This window comes from Megalops cyprinoides, chromosome 13 (genome assembly GCF_013368585.1).
Source record: "Megalops cyprinoides isolate fMegCyp1 chromosome 13, fMegCyp1.pri, whole genome shotgun sequence".
NCBI classification, from domain to species: Eukaryota; Metazoa; Chordata; class Actinopteri; order Elopiformes; family Megalopidae; genus Megalops; species Megalops cyprinoides.
In genome coordinates, this window is record NC_050595.1 from 14,448,672 (window position 1) to 14,475,809 (window position 27,138).

Below are 27,138 nucleotides of genomic sequence, written 5' to 3' on the forward strand. Positions count from 1 at the left end.
ACAAGACAGGCTTTGGTCCATGGGGTGTAGGGTTACAACTGGCCAATGGCCCCACATCCCCCTACTCACAAGCAAACTGTAGGGACTCATCAGGGGCCTGCGGGTAAATCTGGTGACATCAGTGGAGATGTGCCTATCCTTCGACTGGCATTTGTTCTGTGGTGGGGCCCAGCAGGACAAAAAAAATAGCCATTGCATATGTGCCAGTGTATTGGAAGATTTCATTTGTCAAATTTCAGAGCATGTGTGCAGAGAATGTTGCAATGGGGCAATGTTATTGTACAATTGCCAATTGCAGAAGTCGGGATGAAAAAGGGGAAAAAACAAGAACATCTGGGTAACCAATATGTTTTAAAGTGGTTACTCTTTAATCATACTTGACACAAAAACTATTTAGTAACTCTGTTATGTCTGTAAGCATCAATACTATTAAATAGGACTTCAAATAATCCATGTGTAAATGGGCAAAACTGTTGTGCCCCTGGTAATAACATGCCAGCAAAGAGCGTGACTTTTTCCAAGGAAACTTTAAGGGAATTGCATTTTGTTCAGTCTGTAACAGGATTTGTTGGGTACTAACTATTGTGTTGTATATAATTTGTCCTACTAGTGCTAAGCAGCATTCATTTAGTTTCACTTGAATATAAACCTTTTCTGACATTGTTCTCTTGTCTGATAATTAACCAGGGTTTTTAACATCCTTTACAGTGTTTATTCCAGTCTCATACTTATGATATTTCCATAGAGAACTTGGCAAAGCACATGTGGAGAAAGGATGATAACTGGTTGCTACCTGCTAAATTTTTATAAGAATTCAAATTATTCTAAAACTAACAAGAATGTATTCTGTTCTCATTCAACACAAGGCAGAAAAGCATGTACACACTAATGCATGTATGAAAATATGCAAATTGCAGAATTCCACAAAAATGAAAAGTATACTCCCATACTGAAAAGTATACTCCCATTTGACATATATTTGCTAAATGTCCTGTTCTGATTGATGCTTCTAAACTTTTCAGTACCTCATGCTTCATACTAATTAGTTGTTTTTAACTCAATGCTTTATATCCCTTTAAACTGGTGGAAGCACAGGTACCTCCGCATTGAGGGCTTCAGAACACTTTTTTCAAGGGTGAGTCATCAGACACTCTATCGGAGGCAGGCCTCTGGCTTGCTGGCAGCGTGACATTGTGTCATGCCATAGCACATGTGGGGAAAGAGAGAAGTCACAAATGAAACAGACCCATGTTATTAGCAATAGCAATTATCCATAAAAAGGATATTTGATACATATGAATCATAAATTTGCCCCATCTTCTGTTTGCATTTGTAAAGCAGTGTCCAATAAACACAATGTGGTATCAAAAGGGAAATTTAAGCCTCTCTCCTGCTGGTTCCTACTTGGGTACTCTGTGTTAACATATAACCATGTCATTCTGTAATGATGTTCGATAATGAGATGCTGAAATGATGAGGAAAAGATTTGAAATGATAAACTGACATCACACAGATGAATGTTCACATTCCTAACTAATGCCATAATCAGCCTGAATTAGCATGCTCACAACTTCGAAAAGTTGCAATGACATTGTTTAACTTCGAAGGAAGAGGTATCCAAATGTGGAATATGGTTGCCGTTGACACTGTGATTAAACAGCAAACATATTTAGACATGAATAAGTTAACCTTACATGTGCTGTTTAGTTTCCAAGGCAACGCAGTGAGCATATTTAGAACATTCAGAAAAAAACAGTCCACTCTACTGATCGAGCAATTATAAACAGACGCAGTTAAATATCAAAGATCAAAACACCTTCTTATTTGGCAACGGTTGGGGGAGACGGATTGAGAGGGAAATAGTCACTCATTTGCTCTCCAACTTTGTGACATGTTTGAGTCATTGAGTATTTAAAGCATGTACTGATTAATGTGTACAGTATGCTCAAAGTTTAAGCTGCCTTTTTTTTTTGTTTAAAATGTCAACTCAATCTCGACACTTGTGCATCCAAAAAGATCTTATGCATCTCAAAGTAAGATAAAATAAAAGGGTCTCATTCTGGCCTTGCGTGAATACTGTTGGCTGCAGCCTCTCCGCAGAGCAGATTGTAAACGTCTTCATATTTTTCCAAGCCATATGAATGCATGGCATTCACGAATCCACATGAATGCAAGGTATACTGTAGACAGAGGATACTGCAATGTTGGACAGCACTCGTGACTGTATAGGTACTTCTTCCAGCTACCTTGTTGTTACAAGGTTATACAAACAAAAAGAAAAAGAACAAGTGGGGCAAATGCAGGATGCAATTTCGCATATTCATCTCCTGTTTTCAGTAGCATTACTGTCCTCTTTCCTTTGTCATTTAACAATATATACATTTAAAAAATAATCGCAAGGACCAATGGTGTATGTTGTTCAAACTATTTGAACCCAAACAGGAGTCTCTTTGCACCTTGCACCTTTGCTAAGCTTCTTTACTCGCTCGGTTTCATTGGGGAAACTTTATGAACTGGTTAATCTTATTTGTTGCATGTTACTTTTTTACAGCTAATGGCCAAAGAACATTGAATATGAGACACAGGTCCACAGATTTGATCTTCTGTATTATTATTTTGTTATTGTGTTAAGAAAATAATTAGCATTTTGAAGCAGACAAACCAGAAATGATGGTCAGATGTTATAAAAGTCTGGTACTAAAATATCACCATATTTTACACGTCATAAAACATTAGACGAGCAAGTGTTTACATTCAACAGTGCACTTTTACATTGCCCAATATTATTTTGCATCTTCAAAGAATGAGTGTATTGTTTAAATGCAACAATTCATCATTGTGTTTGTACATAAAATGTACCTGAGATTAACATAGTTTGGTGGGGCGAAACAAATCATCTCACCCTTTGAGAAATACTGCTCCTATCTTTCTGTAAATCGCTCTAGTTAAAACGTGATTCATATTCCTACTCACTTGTGGACATCTTTACAAAGTCTGCAGAGCAGCCAATGATTGCTCATGCGCTAAATGATAGAAGTACAGATAGAATGAGTTATGTATGCTAAGAGGGAAAGCTATAAAATGATTCAGCCACCAGGTTGTGAATAACTGGCAGAACAGTTTCTATCAAAGTAACAAGGCAGCTTTGTTAGCCATGGCTGTTTGTCACCCACTCATATCTTACAGATGCATGATTCACAAAAAAGCAGGCATGATTCACAGACGCAAAAAAGCAGGAATTCGTGCTGACAATACACAGCAAATAAAATTCACTCTGTAAAACACTTTTTTGTCTTTAACCCCCCCATAAAACAAACAAAAAACATGGTGTACAAGTGCTATTCTAGGCATTAGCACAAGGGACTACAGAGTGACACAGAATCACTGCTTTTCTCCCATTCTGAATTTTCGCGTAACATACCATCTTCTAAGAATAGTATTTGAATTGGCCTAAATGGGATGCGAAAGGAAAGTTCAGGATGTGAGAAAATAGGACTGCATCTTTGTCTGCTACAGACAGCATTATAATGGCAGACTCAGGGCTCATGAGGGGAACAGACACCTACTCATCCTAGCAGGTTTCAGAGAAGACACATGACTTGAGCCTTCATATATTGCCGGGTACACAGGTCCTGCCAAAGTGTCAGACACAAAGCAAAACAAAAAAAAAAAAAAAAAAGAAAAGGATTCTGAAGGTGGATCTACAGACATCTGGGAGGTTCTCAGGTCTATAGCTTGCAAGCTGCCCTGAGTTTTGCAGAGCGTCCTCGTGGGTTGTCCTGTACCTCCTCCATGAGAGGTGTCATCACCCTGTTCTGCAGATAAGCCCAGCGAGCCTGCTTGGTGGCCGCAACCGCCTCGTCCTCCTTGTCCTCCAGTGCCTGCGCTCTGCGCTGGCGGATCTTTTCCCTGACGTTATGGCAGGGCCCCATGGCCTGGTCGATGCCTTGGAAGAAGCGCTTGGCCACGCGGTCCTCCAGCGAGTGGAAGGTGAGGACACAGAGCCGTCCGCCGGGCTTAAGGAGAGTCTCGGCAGCTTGCAGGCCTGCGTACAGCTCGTTCAGCTCGTCGTTAACAAAGATACGCAGGGCCTGAAAGGTCTTGGTCGCAACGTGTGCCGGACGCTGGAGCAGGTCTTTCCGGGCATAGAGAGCAGACGCAGAAAATGCTCCTGTAGGGATTTAAAAAAATAACTACAGTAACAGTAACAACTAACGAAAACAGCATGCTGAGCTGAGGGTTTGTATCTTTAATCAACCCTACTACAAAAGTCTTGATCATCCATGAAGATACCTTAAACACACAGTATATTTGGTTTTGGTGTGAATCAGATATTGCTGTCATGAAAGTCTGTCTTGAAAGCAGTTACATATACTATAAAGATAGTAAGAATATTTCTCAAGTGCCACAAGAAACGGGCATTTGCGTGGTTGTTTGAACATGAGCTTGTTTTCTTTTCTGTTGATTCATTTCTGTGATTAATTATATTTTTCAGTAATTTCTATCACTTTCATCAGCCATTTTACCCTCCTGTGTTGCCTGTTCTCCCTCTTCCCACCTGCATCTGAAATGTGTGTCAAACCATTCTTCACCTGACTGGCAATGTCAGGATGTAGCAACCGTAAACCCTCAATTTTTCATTATTGATTCATGGTTATGAGTATTCATACAATTTACAATAAGAATACTGAGTCAGTGAGAACTTATGAGTCAGTCAGCATGCAGGACTGGGACTTTCCATTTTATAATGCAGAATCACATGTTAAGCTCCCAGGCCCAAAATTTTCTCCATGTCATAACAATTACTAGATATAGTACAATACCTGATGTTGTGGTGTAATATATTGTCTATCATGTAGCTCTCATAATGATAAATAGATCAATGAGTCTACTCTACATACTCTTATTTGACCTCAGTGTCCAACAATGTCAAGGCAATGATGCTGAAGAGTTGGATAATGGTCTTGAGTGTGTGCATACAGACTCAAGACCATTCTCAGACTCAACAAACAAGCTTGTTTTTGTCATCCTACATTTGCACTTCATGTACCTTTGTTTTCTATAGACTCACTTCCAATAAATAACATATACTCAGTCCTTTAAGGTTGGACTGAAAATATGACTATATCTTTTTTCTTATATTTACTTGCAAAGACAGATACTTTTCAAAATCCTTGAGGCCTGAAATATTTAATTTGAATGTACTAAATAAATAAAAATAAAAAATATAAAAACAAATAAACAAAAAACGAGGCAAACAAAAATGGTCAGACCTGGCAGGGTTGGATACTGAGGACCAAACATGATATATTTCACATGTATTTGCGTGTGTGTCTGTACATACATACACACATAGAGAGACAGAGACAGACAGAGAGAAATAGTTGAAAGTAAAATGTGCAAGTGCCCTTTTGTGGCTTTTCATCACAGGACTATTTCGCAGGTTTAACCTTTTCAATCATTGAGTCAAAACATTTCTTTGTGTTCATGCTATGTACTATGTATTGCTATATGTACACACTGTATTTACAAAGCACTATCATAACATTGTAGTCATGTAGCCATAAGCATATTTTTGTGATAGTTACTTTTAATTTTTAATTCAAGAAGGAAAACTACACAGTGACAGGAGATATGCAAAGCATATGCCTAAGCTCAGCCCCTGAAAGAGGAAGGGTAACAAGCATTGTTAAAATACTGTTGTATACAGGAGACAAGTCAAAAAGGTACATCACAGGCACATTATAAAACCAACTTCGTCACAGAATTGCACAAAAACGAGGAAAAAACAAATGACTAAAGGAGTTCATCTCTCCATCAATGCTACAAGGCCTTTTGCAATGTTGTGCCAGCTTGGTATTGGTTTTGGGCAGACCTTGCTGTAGTCACTTGTATATATAAATGTATATTGCTGCTTGCAGTAACTGAATTGCATGCAGTCTTTAGAATCTCCTGTTCAAATAAGCAGTAGTGCTGACTAAGGGGGTAGGTCCCTAATTGAGTTGCCAGCAACACAACCTGCATGGTCCTGTCATTTTCTTGCTTCCTCCCCTCTGCCACCACGTACAGTATCCCAAGTCACACCACCTTTAATGTTTGGCTCCGTCTATGAGCTGTGTGACATTTCTCATCCTGTGCTCTGCGGCATTTGGCATGACTCACCGGATCAATAAGAACCTAGGCCATACTCCTGAAGATGCACAAAACTAACTCCATGCTCTCATTCATCTTTAAAAGGTTCAGACAAAAAGGAAAATGTCTTCCTTCATAAGGTGGTAGCAATGAACACACCCCGGTCGCACGTTTGTAGCCGTTGTAGGGTTCAAGCTCTGCTCGTCACTGAAAAGTAACTATGGCAAACAAAACTGTGCTCACACTACATCCACATCTGTAACAGGGGAGGGACAGTTGTGCAACCCCTGCATTTCATGTTCCAAGAGGAGGATGTGGACAGCCTTCTGTGTCGGGTGATGGCGCTCACCAGAGAGAGCAGTGTGATTGAGATTGATCCCAGTGCTGCATTACACAAATAACATAAACATGAATATTTCATGCAACTACATATAAATGAGTGCATGTTGTTTTCAAAATTGCTTTTAAAGCAGCATTTGTAGGTGACCTTCTACAGAAGGCATGCTTCTGAGCGGTGCTCACCAGGGCACATACTCTCCTGAATCCGGATATGCTGGTGAATACAGGTGAGACATGTCCTGAGGAAGGGGAAGTCCCTGTAAGGGGAACAGCTCCACCTCATCTGCAAATAATCATCACACCTAAACACTGGACAGATCCCTCTCCTGTGTCATTATGACTCACAGGTGCTGGAATGGGCTTCCCACCACAGTCAGGATAACAGAGACACTGGCCATCTCCTGTCACAGACAGAAGACTCTTCAAAATGAAAAACTGAATCTCCCCCCCCCCACACTTGGTTTAATAGTCTTCACATTATTTGTATGTTGTATTGTATTTCACATTTGAGTTTCATTCTTATGTACGGAACTTATGAATTTATTACGGCATGTGTATTTGTTATTGCGTCACTGTGGGAAACACTGATGCATGTTCAGACAAGGTTGGTTGTGCTCAGTACATTCTGTTATTTCTGCAACTTTATTAGATTTTAAATGTAAAGGTATTACACTGGAATAGTATCTTATTATGTAGATCCATATTTGGGAATTTCAAAAACATATACTCCTCTTCCAGATAATCCAAAAAGGATGGAAGAAAGCTGGACTGATTAACTTTTGCTATTTATCTCTTCATATAAATATGTAAATACACTCACAAAACAAAATATAGGATAATTAGGAGGTCATCCTCTTCCAAAACTACAAGCAACATGATATGCTGTGAGGATTTTGCAGATAATATACTTCAGTACTTCATGGACCATTAAACCCATTGACATGAAGGCGTGTTTATATAATCCTTTAAAGGTGCTCGTTTTTACAATGAATTCAAAAATTTTACAAGAATTTTACAAGCACCTTATGGTGCTTCTTGTTGTTGATGTTTGAATACATATGCAAACAACTCAGTGTGGTGATGAGCCCCAGTAACATGGTCATTGCTTTCATGGCATGCATACAACATAGACAGCTGCCATGACAAAACATTGACCCCTATAATATTTCCAATATCTTTCAAATTACACAAATATGCCCAAAGGCACTCAAAATTTTTGTTTAAATACAAACCTCTAAAGACATGGCAGTCAAATGTAGATTGCCACAACATTAAAGAATTATTTCATTAATGCACTACAGAGCTATTCTCATATTCTAAAAATTCTCATATTCAAGTAAAGATGGTGGCAACAGTCTCTGTAATTAATGCTTCACTGGTAAGTGCAAATTCCTCCAAATGTCTTCTGAATGTCTTCCCATTAACTTGCAGGAAGAATTAAGATCATATTTACTTCAAAGAGCTACTGTCGAGTAACAAAAATAATGTGAGAATGTGCATAATTGAATTATCTTTGTTTAAATTTGTGCTATGAATATGTACTGCAGCTAGGCACAGAAGAGCTAAGATGTATGTTGTTTCTGTCATCCTTAGAACTGGTATAACAAAAAATGATTCTATCTCAGTTCATATTACACTGGGATCACACAGAAAGGGCTGCTGCTCCCCATATAATACACAACATGAATTCTTTTTCTGGTGTTGTTTTTTATTATTTTAAAACATCAGAGCACCTGCACCTTTTGACTTGTATCTTCTTCTGTTTGGTGGTGACTGATTTGCCCTTTGATTGTTTAAAAAGGCTACTTTTCTTATATCTACAAATATACAGAAAATGTGAAATTGCATCTGTAAAAATTAAAATGCACAGGGCATATGATGAGCAGCTGTATTGTTAAGTGTTAGTTTTAAAACAATTTATTTGTTTAAAATGTGTTTTGGTTTAACAAGGAAAAGAAAAAGATTTAGAGCGCATCAAAAGGTATTATGACACAACAGAAAACCGCATACCTTTAAATTTGTGAAATGTGAAATACATGCCACAGACAGGCATAGAACAGTGCATTTGTGAACATGTTTATCTATGTTTTTCCATTGTTACAACAGATAAAGCTCAAGAAAACTGACCCAGTCCCATTGTGTTGTTTTTTTTTATTTTCTTTATTTCAGTTACTTTAATTTCTCTTTAGTCTAAAAAAGGACATCACAATGTCATGTTACTTCACAGGAATATGTAATTATGAAGAAGTGACAGCTGTAATCTGGGCTGCTTTACTTAAATACTAATGGAACGATTATAAATCTGACGAAGTCCTTCATGAGGCTTTATGGATGTTATATCTGTCAGTGGTGATGGTGGTAATATGAAGGTATTAGATGTAAGATGTCACATTTACTATGTAGATCCAAAATTATATAATGGAGCTGCTTCGTCTACACTGTATTAGTGTTATTTCTTGAAACTGTAACTGGATTAAGACATCTCAACACTATATATGAACAACATTCTACACATACCAAATGTAATGCAGAGAAGGCTATGTATTACATGCCAAACAGTCATTTCCTATATTAATCATGAATAATTAAGGAGCCATTCATTAGGTGTTCATGAACCTTATTATAAAGTGTTTCCTATTTCAACAAAGTTATTTCCACTGGAGCACTTAACCTGAAACCTGACATTTTTTGACATATTTCACTTCTCATTTTTAAATTACTGATGCATGAAACATATTAAACTGTCAATCAGTGACAGTTCCTAACTGTGATCATTAGTTACACTCATATGCCAATATTTCAGGTTCCAAATCACAGCCAGCACATCTACTGAAAATATTTGTGTGGTCTTCAAAAAGCCAATTATGGCCACATGTCAATAATGGTCATTAGAATATTAAGCACTTATTACTTCCTGAAAAAGAATTGATAGTATCTATGTTCATATATTGTGCTATAACAAATCTGCTTTGCATATAATGAAATGCTCAAATGTTTTACAATGTCTTTTCCTGCAAAAGCACTGGTCTCGGACATAGTGACTGCACACAGAAGTGTTCTGCATGTTCTGTTGTCTTTATTATACAGAAAACCAACAAGATGGAAAAAATAAACCTATTACATGAACAGATATTTACCACCATGACTCATGCTTACTGCTTAATTGCTTAATTATTAATTATTTCAGCTGCACACTTTCTTTTACACAATCTTTATTACATAATTCCACAGGAATTAAACATATGTGACTATGAGATCAGTGACTCCCAAACATGTACACTGTTTACTTTAGATAGTTTCAGATCCAGAATCAGCTTCTTCGTTCACTGAATTTCTACCCCTTCGCAATACATCAGAAAGCAGGTGTGACACTGTGGCCATTGGAGGATTTAGCAGTGATTCATTTCCGTCAATTCAAAGTCATGTCTTTGACAATGACTTTGTTTGTATTTTAAATAGCTGTAAATTTTCCTTACAAAAGGTAAAAGAACTAGAGTGCCTCTTGTAAACATGAAGTGAAACTCAGACGTCAGTATCTGACATTTAATGACAGTGAATACTGACTGTAGCACTCAAAACGTGAGATCAGTCACTCATGTTTACATAACAAGCAGTAGCCAGAGGACTGTAGAGCAAAGCAATTGTGTAATAAAAGGTAACTGGGAACATGGAATATAAAGTTTTTCCTTCAAGGCAGTGCATGAGTGCAAATAATCAATAAGGAGACACTATAGACATATAGTATATGTGAGTGTGTGTGATACATACAGATTTGGCCGTACGTGCTTTCTGATACTGAACTTTTAACAAATTTAAGAAATACTGATGCAACATAAATTGAATCATCTTTTTCACCTGTGTTTGATGTCAGTCAGACAGTCTGCCTGCTAATTTCATTTTTGCTCTTAAATATAGATCAATTAATGATGAACGGAGGCGGTTTTAAGTATGAGGTATGTCTGACTGTTTGATCTGCTTTTGACAGCAGCGTGCTTGCAGAATTTATTGAACAGAAACAAAATGTACATTTCTTCGCAAATCATTGTTCACTGCCTCACCAAATAATGTGAGAAGCTAAAATCTAACATAAAGGCTCTGGCTTCTCATGGTTCCAGCTGCCAGGGTTTGTGGTTGATTAATGTCTTTGGGAATTACTGTCCATCTAATTGGTCACTTATGGTGCAACTGAGAACACACAGAGACAGATTCTTAAATCTATTCCACACTTAATTGATTTGCATTTGTTTTTCAATCCATGTTGTTGTCCGGATTGAATGTGAACTGTTGAAAAACTGATTTAAAAATTGAGTGCAGAGAAAACGACCTGTATTTACTTTTGAAAATTTTCCCACATGTCCTTGCAACATGTGTAGATAGTCGGATGTACTGGGGACAAGGGGGCAGAGTGAGTAAACAGTTGATACAACTGAATTACAATCAGTCGAGTATATTTTTTGATATATGACTGTAATTTTGATTTCTGTTGTGACAGACAGATTGAAACAGACAATCATTATGATAAAATCACATTTCCTAAACAACACAATAAAAGCATTCAAATTGTCATGCCAACCACAGGTGCCTTTCATAGCTAGGCTTTTCAAAAGAAGGTCTCACTGTCACAACAGTCACATCACTGGTCTGTTTATGCTTTGTTCTGATGCCATTGTATTGGCTGGATGAGCATAAACTCATTTTTCCCCACTACAAATGTATTAGCAATACATCAAAAGCAAACTGAAATGCAATAATACAACACAGCACATTTCAGCAATGCTGCCAGCAACTAGACAGAAGACAAAAATATAGTCAAACGGTGTTGAAGGAACATTCTGCTACGTACCGCAATAACAGATACAAATTGACCTACAGCAAAAGACAAATTAATTCACACCTACATGGATCGGCAGATGCTGAAACGAGCCCAAACCAAAACCAGAGAGCTCCCTACCACGGGCGGCTGCAGTCGCAGCCGTAGATATGCATATTGCAGGCACAAAGAAAACGAATCCGCCTGAGACAGACCAGCTCCCCAGATACCTATCGTTATGGCGTCTGATTGCCCTCACCAGCTCCCCACCCCCGCCCCCGTCATACGCTTCCCTAGGCAACAACGAAGCCAGCAGCCCCCTAATGACCCCTTGAGACCCACGCAAGCCAAGACCTTATGGATTGATTGGAATAAGCATTGGTGTTGACTTGCACTGCTCTTAAAAAAGAACAAACAAGTGGCCTCCGTCACACCTGTTCCCTCCCGTGACGCACATGCTTGCCAGCGATCAGCTAGCCCCTCTCCGAAATGATCGAGCCGCCGCAATGTGTGTGGAGTCTGCGGGAGAGCAGGGGAGGGAGGACTAGGGGGGTGTAGGGAGAGAACCAAAACAAAGAAAACGAGAGGGAGGGGGCAGACGGCAAATTGAGTAAAAGTAAGACAAAAGAACCCCACCCCATACCAACACCTTCTCCCCTTATTAATAAGAATCTCATCAGGAGGCAGACCTGAGACAACAAAACACTGACGTGAGAGGATGATGGACGGGATTAGAGGCTGTATGATTTCCTGGACAAATAGATCCCAGAGGGAGAGACGGGATTAATATTTCTCTCCTTTTCTACGCTCTGAGATAGTGTACAGAATTAATGAGGATACCTGCCACGATGCCGGCCAGCTGCTGGGTCCTGGTGATGGGGTAGATGCTGCGTGCTTCGACAATCGCTGAAGCTATTTTCTTGGCGTGCCTCTCCTCCCCGTACGTGCTCAGGATGGACGCAAGCGCCTGTTGATCTAAGGCATTCACCACGTCAGCAGCGTTGGGCATGTCGGGGTACCTACGCACAAAGAGGAGCCCAATTAGCTGCTTGACGTCACATCCTCATTGACAAGGGTGAAGCTTGACAGCTCTCAGACACAGCTGAAAACCTCCATGCCTGCAAGTTGCACATCTAAAAACAGAAAAATGAGAATAAAGGCAGCTGGCGATCTTTCTGCTGCCCATCCATCTCTATATATATTTATCTATATTTACCTCTATCTACATTTATATCTACATTTATCTATCTATCTACATTTTCATTTATATCTATCTATCTATTTATTTATCTATCTATCCAGCTATACACACACATATATATACATATGCATATAAGTAGATGTACATTATGTATATATGTATACATTTTCTGTACAGCAACAATCACAGCAGACAATTTTTGCTTTAAGAAATGCTTACCTTATTAACCTCTCCTAACATCCCATCCAAATATTTTAATATAAAATATCTTGATGCAGTACTTATCTTAACTGAGATAAAGATTCATGCTGAAAACATTCATTTACACAAACAAATTCTAGTTAAGCAATGAAGTCTGAACTTGATTAGAATGACAGATAATGTATTTTGTGATTCTTTTGATGAACAGAGAAGCATAAATATTATTGGTAGATATATATTTATTTATATTTATTTGTTAGGGTTACTGATAGTGGTTCTTCTACTGTTTTAGTATTTCATAAGTAATATTTCAGAAACTCTGAGCCTGATTTTGATGGCAGGAATGCAGTCTGCTAATGTGCTAACACAGACCTATACATAAAGCGGTTTAAAGGTGTGAGCTCAGGACAATTGTGGTATTTTGACAACACACAAAACTTGGTGCGGGTGGCAGTGCAAGTGGTAAGTGGACTAGCAAACACTTTTTAAAGATTTGGAGGTGTGAGTAAGGTATGACTGTGTGCTCGTTAATCAGGATGTACAGTGTGCCACATTTTCTTTAAAAATGTGTTTGCCTCGGTGTTGAGGTGCAATGCCACTCTTCAAGCAATGGATAATAGTGACTGTGAGAAGCTCAGAGGAAGACTGCAAAATACTAAATAACCTTATAATAACCCCTACATATATAGGTACAGTATATGCAAGTTGGATTCTTTTTTAATGAACCTTTGGAACTTGCTTACTTTTTTCACAGGTATGTCCTCCATTATGTAAATTATTTTGTGATGAAAATAAAATAACTGAACAAAAAATAATCATTTATACAGCATAAGAGTTTGGGTTTTCTGAGTTTTTAGCTAACATTTTGTTATGTTATGTTATGTTATGTTATGTTATTTATTTTATTCAGTAATGTATTAGTTATCAGAAGGAAGAGAAACAATACTAACAATTTAAGCACAGGAACTGTTGTTAGCAATATCCAAAAAAAAAAATAGCTATACATATGCATTTCAAGATTCCAAATGTTTGAACAATCACACAACTATCTGTGACAAATGCTGTCCTCGTGTAGTGGGCACAATGTATTGGCAGAAATGAAAACAGTCATTATGAATGAGTCATTGGTCATGGACAGGTAGCATACACTTTTGCTATGAACAGCATTGCTCACTGCCTGGATGTTGATTCAATGGACCCCATGATGGTGTTATAAATGACACTGTTGACCAATGGGTCTCACCACTACATATAGGTGCAGTGGATGTGACCTTACATAGAACAGCATTGACAGCTGATGGTGAAATACCCCACAGTGTTCTGGAATGGCCTGATGGCATAAATGCACTAAGCAGCAACAAGCAGTCAATATGGGCCAAGGGAATGGGTTTGAACATGGAACACAATCAGCCACTACAGCTGCTTTTACAACCATGAGCACAGTACTAGCACAATTGGCATGAAAATTACAGTCTTGGCAGTGCTGTCATTTTTTCCACTTGTGCTGACTTCCAAACTACCACAAAGAATTGCGCCAACGCTGTTTTGCAACTATGTGCCATTTCTGCTGCATCCAAATTAGGCCTAGTGTCTCCTATGGATTATAGGATTTGTACATCTGTTTTTGAAGACATTTTCACAAGTTTGGATCCCACATGATATTATGTTAGCCATCTTTAAATCTTGCATGGCTTTTTGCATCAAAATCATACATTTCTGAAATAAAAGCTTTCTTAATGTATATATAATAATAAAGATGTAATGTACTAATATTCCCTGTTGTATTTCTATTCAGTCAAATACATATTGTGAAAAAAAAATCTGCTATTCATATGAAATATATATAAATAACATAAATAACAATTAAAATCCCAATACAATCACAAATGTATATAATACTACAGTATTCAGTGCAGTGTATTTCTTTTTCAATTTTTCCATCCAATAAAAAGCTGACCTCTTAAACCTTCACTGTGGACAGGAAGCATAAAAAGGGTTGCAATACAAGAAGTTTCTCTACTGCCAAGGTTACAGATTAAGATTAAGATGGCTAAAATGCCACGTGTAATTTCTTCATTATCAAACTAATGGCTCTAGATAGCTAGCAACAATGAAAGTTAACCTTAAATAACCATTTCATTACATGACATGGTTTTATCTTTCACCATGGATTGTAAAAGTCCTTGTCCATCCACTCTTGAGCATTTAAAAATGATCTTGACAGCTAAACTGGACATGTTTACAAATCACACAGCCCAACAATCTCAACAACAACCCTTTTACACTTGACATTCAATTTCTAGTCCATTGCCTTCTGATGTATAATACAAGTATGAAGCACATGAGGGATTAATTTGATCTTAGATATGTGACAGTTTCTACATTGAACTACACTTCCAAAAATGCAAACATGCTGCCCAGAATGATACACTTACTACATAATATTACATGACTTCCTGATTGAGACAATCAACTTAAGGAAGACTGAGTATTTTGTTGAAATATGAGACTATGTAAAATAAAAAACGAGAGAAAATTCTATCAATATCATATTTTGTACATGCTCTAGGCAAGCATGATATTGCTAAATATTACAGTGAATTTCCTGGAAAGCCATACATGTATAATTGCTACCTTCTCTTAGAAGTGGAGTTTCTTCTGCCCAAACTGTGATTACTGCACTTTTCATTTGTAAATCCACCTCTGAGAGATATTGAACCATGAACTGCCTCCTATGAACTCACATTACACCTGTATTCTCAGTGCCAGCAGTACCACCTCTCACTGCTGTGGATATACGTCATATGAAAGTGTCCTTCATGTTTGAGGGTGGGCTTAAGAGTAAAGACGCTCCACACATCTCCAGGAAAATGGACATTACCAATTATTTATTTGTCAACTTAATGCAAATGTCAAAAGAAGAAATAAAAATTCAAAGAATGTCTTTTTACAGGGTAACCAAGTGCAAGCAAACAATCACCCCATCTTAATAGAATAAATGTGTAATCACCATGTTGAATGAAAGTAGGTGGCTCTAATCGGTTAACTTGTTAATTGTTCCACATCTGATTTGAGTGTAATTAGTCACAGTATAAACCAGGTGTGTCTGAAAGGTCAGGGATAACTACTGTTTAATGGGTGGTACAATAGATATGGCTATGAGTTTTATGTCCTTCCTAGAATATCTTTTTAGTAAATATATCCTATTTATGTGAAGTTTCCTCTTAGTTTCCTTAATAATCATATTTTAATATTAAATATTTTAATAATTTTAACATTTTTTCAGTAATCCATGTTTTGGGTAACTCCAAAGCTTCTCTACTGTGTGAACCAATGGTCCAGTCCATCACATAGTGCCATAGTGATTTTCTCCTGTGTGAGAAGGGCTTTGTTTGAGATGGCATGGTGTGTGCTACATTTCAAAACACAGGATAGATAGTGAAATTAATTGCAATATATTGACTGTAGCTGTAGCTGTAGTGTGAGTTTAAACAGAAAATTAAACAGGACAGTGTGTGCTTCACGCAGCTAGAGCACCACAAACAAACAAACAAAAAAAAAAATCCAGTATTCAGCACTTTAACAGTTTTAAGTCTAACCCATATCGCCATGATACAGTTACTGCCAACTCCAAATATTGAAGCAGTGGTCTGAAATTATGTACCATCACTCAAGACCTTATCTGAGCACAAGACTGTTCAAGCACTTTGAAAGCAATAGGAGGTAGGTCAACAGAGACCTATCAGTGATAATCAAAGGAGCTGAGAGAAAAGAGAAAACAAGTGTAAACAGGGAGATAGTCATCTTCTCATTTGATGAATCAAAGTGAGATTTATTGTCCAGTGACTGGTAGGATAGCACAGGCAGTGATTTAATCATAGGATGACATGGGAGTGGGAAAAGAAAATGCATTTTAAAATTCAGAGTTCAAAGCTTTACCTTTGTGTGGGCTGCCTCTGACCTATCTGACAGAGACATTCTTTGGTGTCATACTCAGGCAGTGTGTTTTTGACAACAAGGTGTTCTCCCATGGCTAGGTCAGTGAATGTTTCCTCAAATACACTTAAGAAGATCAAACTTCGTATTAGGGCAATGCATGATGTGAATGTCTGTTGGTGAAAGGGACACAGGGCACACAATTTACTGTAAAAAAAAGGACAATCACTTGCCGGTATACATCTCTCCTTTTGTTTGTAAGCTCTGATTTCCTTGGGCCACAAGAGAAATATTGTCTAGTTCAAGCACCTCCCTTCAGAACCCCAACCATAAACTGTATTTTGTGGTGTTCTTGCCACTTTAGTTCTTTGATCCACACAATTTGCCTGTTGGGAAAATGGCCTCCAATGGCCTTTCATCCTTTTTGCTTGCTGAAACACCACCCCTTTGAAAGTCATATACCTCAACCTATATAAATAAGAAAACTAAATCCCATAAGACGCTCTATTTTCCATAACATTTATCAGTTCTCTACAGTACAGTTCACTGGACAGTGAGTCCACGGTCCAAACAGCCTTCTGCAACATACCAAGTCAATAACATTCATCAATTCATTCTTGCGCAGTTCACTAGACAGGCAGTCCATTGTCCCATCATCTTTCTGCAATACAGATCGTGCAATCCTGGCTATTCCATCTAGGAGCATAGCAATAGGACTGGCATATTTCGACCCTATTACTTAAGCTCCCCATGCAGATTTCTGAGCTGATGCAAGATCTGCAAATAAATTACATGTTAGGCAGTTAACAGGCTTCTTCACATGTTGGTGCACAACAGATTCCTTTCTCATTGTCTGACTGTACAAAATGTCATGTTTCACGAGCCAGAACTGAATACCTTACAAAAAATGTGCAGCACATTTTCTTTCCCCGTCCAACCTAAAGCATTTGGTGAAAACATTTGGTCATTTTTGACAGCTTGTTTCCCAACAAATGTTTTACTGCCCTTGTAAAATCTATGGTTGTAATCATTCACATTCTGTTAAAAAAAAATACTGGAAATCAAATTAAGGTAATTAATTAAAGTTGAGTGAAACTCAACTTCAGACTTGCCAACAAACTGTAATATTATGTGTGATAGTTTTCATTTTCAAACACTGATCAATTCCAAACAGTTCTGGAGTCTCAATATTCCTTTGGTGTGATGCTAAATACCATCAAATCCCCAGATGTATTTGCTTTGAGTCAGTGTAAATGAGAGACATTAATGTTTAAGTAAAAACTGTTTTCTGAGACTGATGACTGGCTAACTGCTTGAGTTGCTAAGCAATCATACTTACAATTACAAATAGCCTTAGTTATTATACTTAGTTAACTTATCGTTAGTTAACCATTTTTGAATGTACGCTCACCCTTGAGAGGAACAAATGACACAACTGTGTTAAACCGTTGAGTAGACATATTAACAAAAGGATTTCAAATTATTAACTTCAGGCAACTATAGAATACACAAATAATTTGATTCACTTTCTCTTAAAGTCCTGGTTGAAATAGTCATGTCATAATGTGTTATACAGGTCTATGAAAAGTACCACAGATGTAAAAGAGTACGGACTATTATTTGCCTATTCATTGTTTCCTAGTCAATTTAACTTGATTTTTGGATCTTTTGGTGTTCTTCTCTAACTGTAATGAACATGTAATGCAACTCACCTGTGCAAAGTATTAGTCAATACCATATAAACAAAATTTTGCAATAAACAAAATATAATTCAATTTCCGGTCCCCTTTAGGGCTCAAACCTGTCATTGATGAAGTCACAAGCCCCAGTATTAGAACACGATACTTTAGCAAAATAAATAGTTTTTGCATAATTCATTATCTGCCATTTTATGGCCATTATCATAGACTGCTTCATCATACTGCAAGTGAAACAACATCACATTTTCAGTGTTCATTCGTGTAACTACAGGAAAAAAAAAGTACTGTAGGCCTTTTGTTTTTTTTTACACCCTCTCACTGGAATCATTTACAGTTTAACTTGAGGAACTGATTTGCTTCCTTGGAGGCTTTCCTCTGTTCATGTACTCTCTTGACCTTTGTAAACAAGAGGGGAAAAAAGTCATTGGTGGCCAACAATGTGTGGAATCACCTCTGGCAAGAGTCTGGAATATGCTAACGGATTTACACCCAGTGTCCCAGACGCGGCAGGATCTCCCCACCTGTTTCCATCCATTCTCATATCCAGGGGTCCATCTTTGCTGAGGGAGAAGCCTCTCTCCGGGCAGTCAAATTGCATGGATGAGCAACCAGCGTCCAGTAGCACAGCGTCCAGCAAGCCCGGCCCAACTCCGCGCTGTGATAGCAGGTCCCTGAGCTCGCTGAAGCGCCCCAGCAAGGGAGTGACCTGGCTCCTGAAAGCAAAAGCGATGAAAGAGGAAACCTGATGAAAATAGGAGGTGCTTGGATAAGATCAATACTTCACTTAGGTCTTATTTGATATAGCTCCCCTTTGCAACAGATTGCTACACAGAATAATTAACACATTTTGTCTTATTTTTGTTTTATTGCATGTATTTCAATCATCTAGCACCAAGAGGTCGATACAGCCTCAGTTTCAAGCCACTCTTAAAACAATTATCCCATTGTCACACCTCATTTACCTCAATTAATCATTGAATTCCCTATATTAAGCTCATAAATATGAAGATTGACAGCCAGTTCACGTCCACTGGCAATATCACGTGTAACTACGTGTAATCACAGCCCTAATAAAAAATGTATGTCAATCAGTAACATGCAGATTATTTTTTCTTTGATTTAAGGGGTGGAAAAATACTAAGTTTTGAAAATTAGTACAGTACCTGCATTAGCATATAAAAAAGTACTAAAAAGCAAAAAAATAAACAAGTTGTTCACAGCAGGAGCATGTGAAATAAACAAAAAGAGGCACGTGAATGTCATATATATGGTTTACTGAAACAAAGTCATGTCTAATCATGAAATATGTTTAGTCATTGTCAAATGGTTTTCAGTCTCTTCTTTCATATATTGACCTTACTGTGACAACTTGCCTATATGAAGACACATTTTTCTTAGCTCTGACAATGTTGGTAACAACAACAACAACTATTGTTTAACCATCCATATGAGACTGAAATCATTTCGAGATTTATCTGTTGCCATTTTCTTTTTTGGACATTTAGACAGTGTAGATGTATCTGGGCAATGAAAGCACATACAATTAAAAAAACGTCATCTACAATCTCCCCCAACCAGCCCAGATTTTGCCGTACACAAATGTGTTTGTTTCTACGTGAGATAAGGTCAGTGCTGCTGATAATGTCCAACATGTGCTTCTTCATGCAAAAATTATGAAAGCAGTCTTGATTTTTAAATGACAAGACAATGTTCTTCCATTCCTGGCCTTTATCCCAGGAATGCATAAGCCTGTGCACTGTGCTGGTGTGTGCTGGAGCCACAGTGGTCACTGATGCAAGCACCACATGTCTCCATTTTTGTGTCTGTGGTCATACACATCTAAGACAGTTCTTCCAGAAGTTACATATGCCATACATTTGAGATGTATCAAAATATCATGTACACATATTGTCATGTTGAGGATACACTACCTTATTAGTGGAGTTGTGATAGTATAGCCATCCAACTCAACTGATCAAATCTGAAAAGGCCTATTTGAATGCCAGGTGTAGATGGGGCTGTATATTTTCTTCAGTTAAGGATTGTAATGGGCAGTCAGCTTTTCTGTATGTTTTTTAAATATTGGTGGTTTATTGTTCTGTCTATGAAGTGCTACTATGCCAGTATTACTGTCATTTTAAGTTTTAAACATGTAGTTCACACTGGCTGACAAAAATGTAGTTGTGTTTTTAAATGATTTCAAATGCATTTAAGTGTTTCATGATGCAAAATGCCACTGAAGAGTGATTACTGAGTTTAATCACTATCACTCAGAGTAACTCTCAAACCACCTGTAATTATCTGAACTTGGAAAACCAGCAAAATATGCAATAAATAACAATCTTTCATAGTTATTGATTCTCAATGACTACATATGGTGTCAGATGTTTTGATCTGTTCTTTAATTTTAATTTCATGTAATTCAGCAGCCTACAGCAGATGCACCTTGTGAAGTTGACTGGCTGGTGGAATTTCCCACCGATTATCCACTTTTGAAGGGGGGTATTTGTGCAGATTAAGGCATCTGTCAAATCATGAATGATATTCTACTTTTCTTTTTTACTCTTCTATTTTATTTTTTGTGATTGTAAATGGAAATCTATTCATCTCTTTTGTGCACGGTTAAGATTTGCAAAATTAATTAAATTCAGTTGGTATACAGTTTACTAGGTGGATATATGTACACTCACACGTTCAACATACCTTCTTTAGCTAAGCTATCAGAGGAGCTTGTTATCAGCTTGTAGACAGACAAACGTTTTGTTGATTTATGTATGCTTAATGTCTTTTTGTTAGTATTGTGGCCATTATGTCAGCCTCTGGTTTTTACACACTTCTCATCAAAACCAGAAGTGGAGAAAATGGTAGGAGAGCTTCAAAGAATGTCAAAAAAAAAAAAAAACCCTGCTAGCCAAACCACTCCCTGCAAATGAGCTGTCAGAGATCTGTATATTTAAAAAGTCAATCCATTCAGTAGAAAGACCCAACATTATAAAGAGACTCTATCTTATATTATGATATTATGTGTATCTATGCAGAGTACACATATGATATGATATGATATGATATGATATAATATGATATGATATGATATATTATAATATCATTTTGGATATTCTTCCTGTGCCTGTGTGAGTTTCCTCCAGGTTCCCTGGTTTCCACCTACAGTCCAAAGACATGCTGTCCAGGTTAATTGGCATTGCTCCCCATGTGTGTGTGCCCTGCAGTGGACCAGCATCCCATCCATGCTGTCATCCCACCTTGCACCCCATTCAGCTGTGAGTCACCACGACCCTCTGGATGATTCTGATCCGAAAGCATGCTACTGAAAATGAGTGACTGGACAATATAGACTTATCTGTAAAAAAATTAGACATATTGGCTGTGTATAGAATATAGAATTTCTTCATAACATTTTCATGATGCCTGTCAATCCTCCTCGATTAGACATTATAAAATAAGACAGAAACATTTGTGATCCCCCTTTAAGGGATCACAAATTCTACTACTTTAAATTCTCCTTCCTAAAACATATCCTATATATGCACAGGAGCACTGAAATGTGATGAACGCAATCCTCCTATACATGTGCATATGCTTTTTCACACCACTGCATCCTGGGCATTGCAGACAAATGACACAGCTCAGACTTGAACCTGAGTCTGCACTGTCGGCACAGTCTGTGCTCAGAACAAGCGCCTTAACCCACTGAGCCACTTGTGAGCCCCCCCATCCCCCCAGTTTAAACTGTTCTGATGATAATGTTGATAATTATAAACACAGTCATGACAATAAATCACTTGCTCATCATCACAAATTTGAACATTTCATCACTGCCTACACTTATCAATGAACGCTATGGCTCTAGAGATGATGTATATGCATCAAGGATTTTGATTCAAATAATCATATATGGTCCTTAACATTTCATCTCTTTGTTTTCCACTGTGCTAAGAAATGCTGATAATGTAAACTATGGTTATCAGATCAAGTCAGTAACATGCTCTCTTTTTGAGAAATGGCATGTGCCAAATTTCTTCCATTAAAGCTTCAGGGTTACTGACAGAAAAGCATATTATGACTGAGAGAACTTAGTTTAATCCGTAACTTAGCAAAACAAATATGCTTCTTTTCTGCAGAGGCACTACTGATTCTTAAACAGTGAAAACACTTTTTAATAAGGCTACAATTTAGCAAATTAGCAATTTAATGTAGTATGAGCAACAAGGCCACTGCACCACATTTTGATCACAGCTCACACAGGAGCATGTACACAAGAGACCCATGTGACCAAAGAGTATGGAATGAAAGGTATGGTTTGACAAACGTTAGCGCTCATGGACAATCTTGGTCAAAAGAAGACATACGGCGAGAAAACACGCTTTCCCTAAAGTTGATTAGACTGTTGCTAAGAGCCTGGTGGGCAAACAGTCACAGCTCACAGAAGAGCCCAGAAGATATGCACCCTGCAGGGCATATAACAAAAACTCAGCCAAGTTAGTTATCACCTTGGAGACAGGAAAGATAAGGATGGTGATGGCAGCAGCAGCTGCACTCTAACTACTAAGACCACACATATACATGTCACTAACAAACATAAAAGTTTGAATGGGCAATCACAAGCTTGATGAATTAACTATAAAAGTGTACAAGAAAAGAAAACTCTCCAAATTTGGAGATGGTTCATAGTTTTATTTTTTGCTCTTACAGTGAATGCATACTTATTGGCCCAAGCTCTTTACCAGGAGACTAAGCAACCCAAGGCTCTACTGGAATCCCACTTTACATGACAAACATGATATTTTGCAGTGAGTGATGCCTGTGTTTCTGCAATTGGTGTGTAAAGCAGGAACGGTGCATATAAGTATAATTTGGAGACGGACACCAAATGTGAAACTAACATAATGCTCGCACAGCGCAGCTCTGGTTGAAATCATGACACGAATAGTACACTGACTGACGGTGTAAGTGAACCAGTTCAAGAAGCCACCAGCTCTTTCAGGTCTCCTCTGGCTCCTCCTAGCATGACACTGCATTTCACCTGTGAGTCTGCCACACTGGCAGCTATTCACTCACTGCTGCTGCCTGATGCCACTCACCAGCATAGTGGTTGGAGCAATATACTGAACTTCAGTTGTAGGGGGGATTGCGTTGTGGAACCCTTAAGACCCCTGGCTCCTTGGCTCCTGTATACCCGATTGTAAGTGGGTTACAGAATGTGTAAGAAAAAAATACAACCTTTCCAAATGCACAGGCTCTTTGAGATATTCCTTATATTTTTAACTCCAAATGTATAGGTACTGTAAAACATTTACAGTTACGTAGGCATTGATCTGCGTTTACAAGTGATATTCTCTGCATATCGGCTACTTAAATTATAAAATCCATTTATGCCACATCTATTGTGCAATCATGGACAACAGTATGTTAAAGTCTGTCAGCAGTTTGTGTTTCCTCAGCTTGTTCTGTGCTCTGAATCTGGTGTCAACTTGGAAGGAACTCATTCTGGAAACAAACTTAAATATAACAGGAAACAGATCATAAGCAGGAGAGTCTGTTACAGGGGTGGCAAGACACTGTGGTGCTTCACATCTAAAAATACGCCTTGAGCAAACATGTTAAACCCATCTCAGCATGTGCACTGGAGAGGATCTGTGCCTGGGACATATGCAGAACTGTGCGCATCTCCTTTGGGGGGGGTTAGCAAAAGATAATTAACATACCTGAGACATCCATGCCTGATTTTGTACAAGTTGGGAATTTACTATAAAATCATGGACTTTATTGTTTGTCATATGTTTTTTTTTTTTTTTTTTTTTAAGCAGTTCAAATAACCAGCTATATTGAAATCAAGAAGAACGTGTAATTCAGACATTTTGCATGAAAAATAATGTTTAGTTACATTCGTATCTATTAAATTATTACATGGCCTTCTGTTTGCCTTTCAATAAATTAAACTATTTTCTCAGAAAAGAACATTTAGGGCTGTTGTCCAATTTTTGTAATATTTTAGTGTTAGCATAACTGACAGCTCCATTACAAACAATACATTCAAATTAGTAAGTAAGTGTTTTTAGAAGTTCTAATTTGATACCAATGATCTGGCAACCAGTTGAATAGTCAATTATTCTGACTAAACTAACTTGGATGGTGCGACATTTCCTCCGTGTTCATCTCTTGTTTTCTAAAACTAGTTTATGGGAGAGAGAATATGAGTGATTCAATATGTTGTTTATAAATTTCAATTTCATGCAGCAGTTTTATCACATATACTATGCTACACCCAGTGAGCAGTGAGGATTAAGTGACTGTTTTAAAGAAATTTTTGAGCATACCAAATTGCATTCCCCAATAATTAACATTATTTTATGAGTAATGCTGGAGATGGTACAACTTGAGACAGACACCTAACATCTAACAGAAGTCGTCAGTTGGCCAGATGGGGTTATGACAGATGAACAGATACATATTCATTATCCATGACAGAATTCTCGGTGTATCAATTTAAAATTTGAAACAAAGTGTATTCATTTCCTTAAGCTGATGTTCTAACAATTTTTACTGTTCAATTGAATATATTTTATGCTGAAAGCACTCCACAACCGTTCCCTTGCCTCTCTCATCCGATTAACCCTTCACTCCACCTTCTCAGCCTGGGGGGGGCCACGTCTTCCCCTCGCACTCTTCCTGGACAGCCCTACACAGAGCCGGATTCTTTTTCATGTAGACAATAAAGCAGGCTTCCAGTGACTATCATGCATTTTTCATGTGACCTTTTCAAACTGCAGGCCTGGAAGGATTGGTAAGGTAAGTTGAAGGAACAGCCATAAATCAGCACACAGGCCCACCAGAGTTTCTCGCCAGGGCAGAAGGGAAAAGAAACTACCCAGGTTATAACTACTTGTGACAGCTGGCATCATAGATGCCTTTCTTGCAGTTGGGCTTTGTGAACCTTCTCTTTTTTAAATTGCTGCTTAAGAAAAGGAATCTCTAAAGGTCTCTCCCACCAGTAGCTTGGCTTAGGTTTACCCTCCAGACCCAGGGGTCCTCTATTTACACACCCACTGACGCTTCTAGATCAAGAGCGAGGGAACATCTTGCCTGCCTTGTCAGGATTTCCCTACCACGCTCTGTAAGTTTCCATGTCTTCGTTAATTTGTGGAAAATCTATAGCTAGGCATTCTCCCCACCCACACAGCAATCCCCCACCTCCACAAATCGGCTCTTCAGACTGTGAACCTTTCAGCATTTTAGAGTTTTAGCAGAGGAAGCTGTATATATTAAACCCCCGTGTCAATATAGTACAGATTTAAGGCTTCTCTAGCCCATGGCAGTTGATTCGACCTTTTGCAGTTAAGACCTTGCGTTACCTCGAAAATGGAAGCCTTAGAGTAAAACTGGGTCCATATCAGCCAGAGTTTGTAATATAGAATAAGTGGTTACAGTTAGGTTTGGGACAACAGCTGGGACAACAGTGACCTTTTTTATATGCTCAAGGGTGAAATGCAACTTTCAACAGTGGTGAATTGGTGGGCACAGAGCACTGTTCTTTAAAAAATAATGATCAATTGTTTACCTTATTGTGTATACCAAACTAGAGCTTAGAGCTTTCTTGAAAATGTTAATAAATGTTTGAAAATAGATCTTAAAGAAACTGATAGTTTGGATACACTAAGCAGACAAGTCCATGAGGCCTTATGAGATTAATTTATAAATGCTAAGTTCAACCACACGCTTCTGCTGGGTTTTATTATGTCATTGATTTAGCCTATGATTCTTCAAATGCCGCAGTATCATATGTAGGTTCACGTGTTGGCTTCCACTGCTTTGCAAATTGTAAATTGATTAGTTCTCACTAAATATTGTTAATGTTATCAGCTAGGGAAATAAGAAGCTTGTGCTATTTTGTTGCCTTTGTAAAGCTTCAGTGCAGAGCCGTCATTTAACTATAGTGGCAGAGGGCGAGGAATTATTTATTTATCTAAAATCACCAAAAAAATAGAGGTGACTTGATTTTTAAAAATGTGTCCCAATTGGTTTAGTAACTCAGCTTTGTTTTGATGTTAATCATTTTGATGGCAGACCTATTTTGTGAGAATGAATATCTGCTGTGTAAATGAATGTAACTTGTTTTGTGCACTGAAAGCAACTTCTGTGGAGATACAATTACTTTTTGCAGCTTTAGAATGACATTATGCATATGAATTCATGTAGTATAGGAGAGAAAAATTATGGCAGTACTGGTTGCCAATCCTTCTGGCTGATGGGCTCACATGCTACTCCCTGTCACAGTCTGAACTACGAACAAATAAATGTATCTGAATCTACTGTGAATAAACACATTCTATAAAAATGTTTCCTTTCAAGCTAGCTACATAAAACATTACTGTGTTTTAAATGTAAAGGTGTGATTCAGTATCTAGCAAAATATCTACCCAAGTAATACCTTTCTTTGGTTGAGCATAGTTTGGTGAGTAGATGGTTAGCTAGCTAACCAAGTGGATACTGAGGAATGGAGAGTGAATGAGTGTCAGCCGCTATGTAGTGCAAGAATGGTTCTTGCCTCCACTGCCAAAGCACCTCTTGCCATTGCAAGTATATCCAGTCTGAACTTTTTTTGCCTATCAACCCCCTTCCCATGTCCTTACTTAAGTCTCTGTAGTCATTCTCTGTGAGAGTACCTTCAAGGAAAAAGCACGGAGAACATCTGGAGTGTAAACAAACTGTGTGCATTCATGAGCTATTTGGACAGATTACCTTTGGACCCCTGGACTGTTTAAAGAACCCACTGTGTGTACCAACTCGTTTCTGAAGGAGAC

The 27,138-nt window shown here is 38.0% G+C and overlaps 1 protein-coding gene across 1 annotated transcript in view; it reads right to left on the reverse strand.

The window, feature by feature from the left end:
- Positions 1 to 3,561: 3,561 nt before the first annotated feature.
- mettl15 (methyltransferase like 15) overlaps positions 3,562 to 27,138 on the reverse strand; it is a 100,310-nt gene continuing 76,733 nt past the window's right edge. The window contains exons 4-6 of the mRNA XM_036544451.1: positions 18,841 to 19,032; positions 12,122 to 12,300; positions 3,562 to 4,171 (exon numbers count right to left, since the gene is read on the reverse strand). Coding sequence (XP_036400344.1) covers positions 3,729 to 4,171; positions 12,122 to 12,300; positions 18,841 to 19,032 — 814 coding nt within the window. The 3' untranslated portion in view covers positions 3,562 to 3,728. The remainder of the gene's footprint in view (positions 4,172 to 12,121; positions 12,301 to 18,840; positions 19,033 to 27,138) is intronic.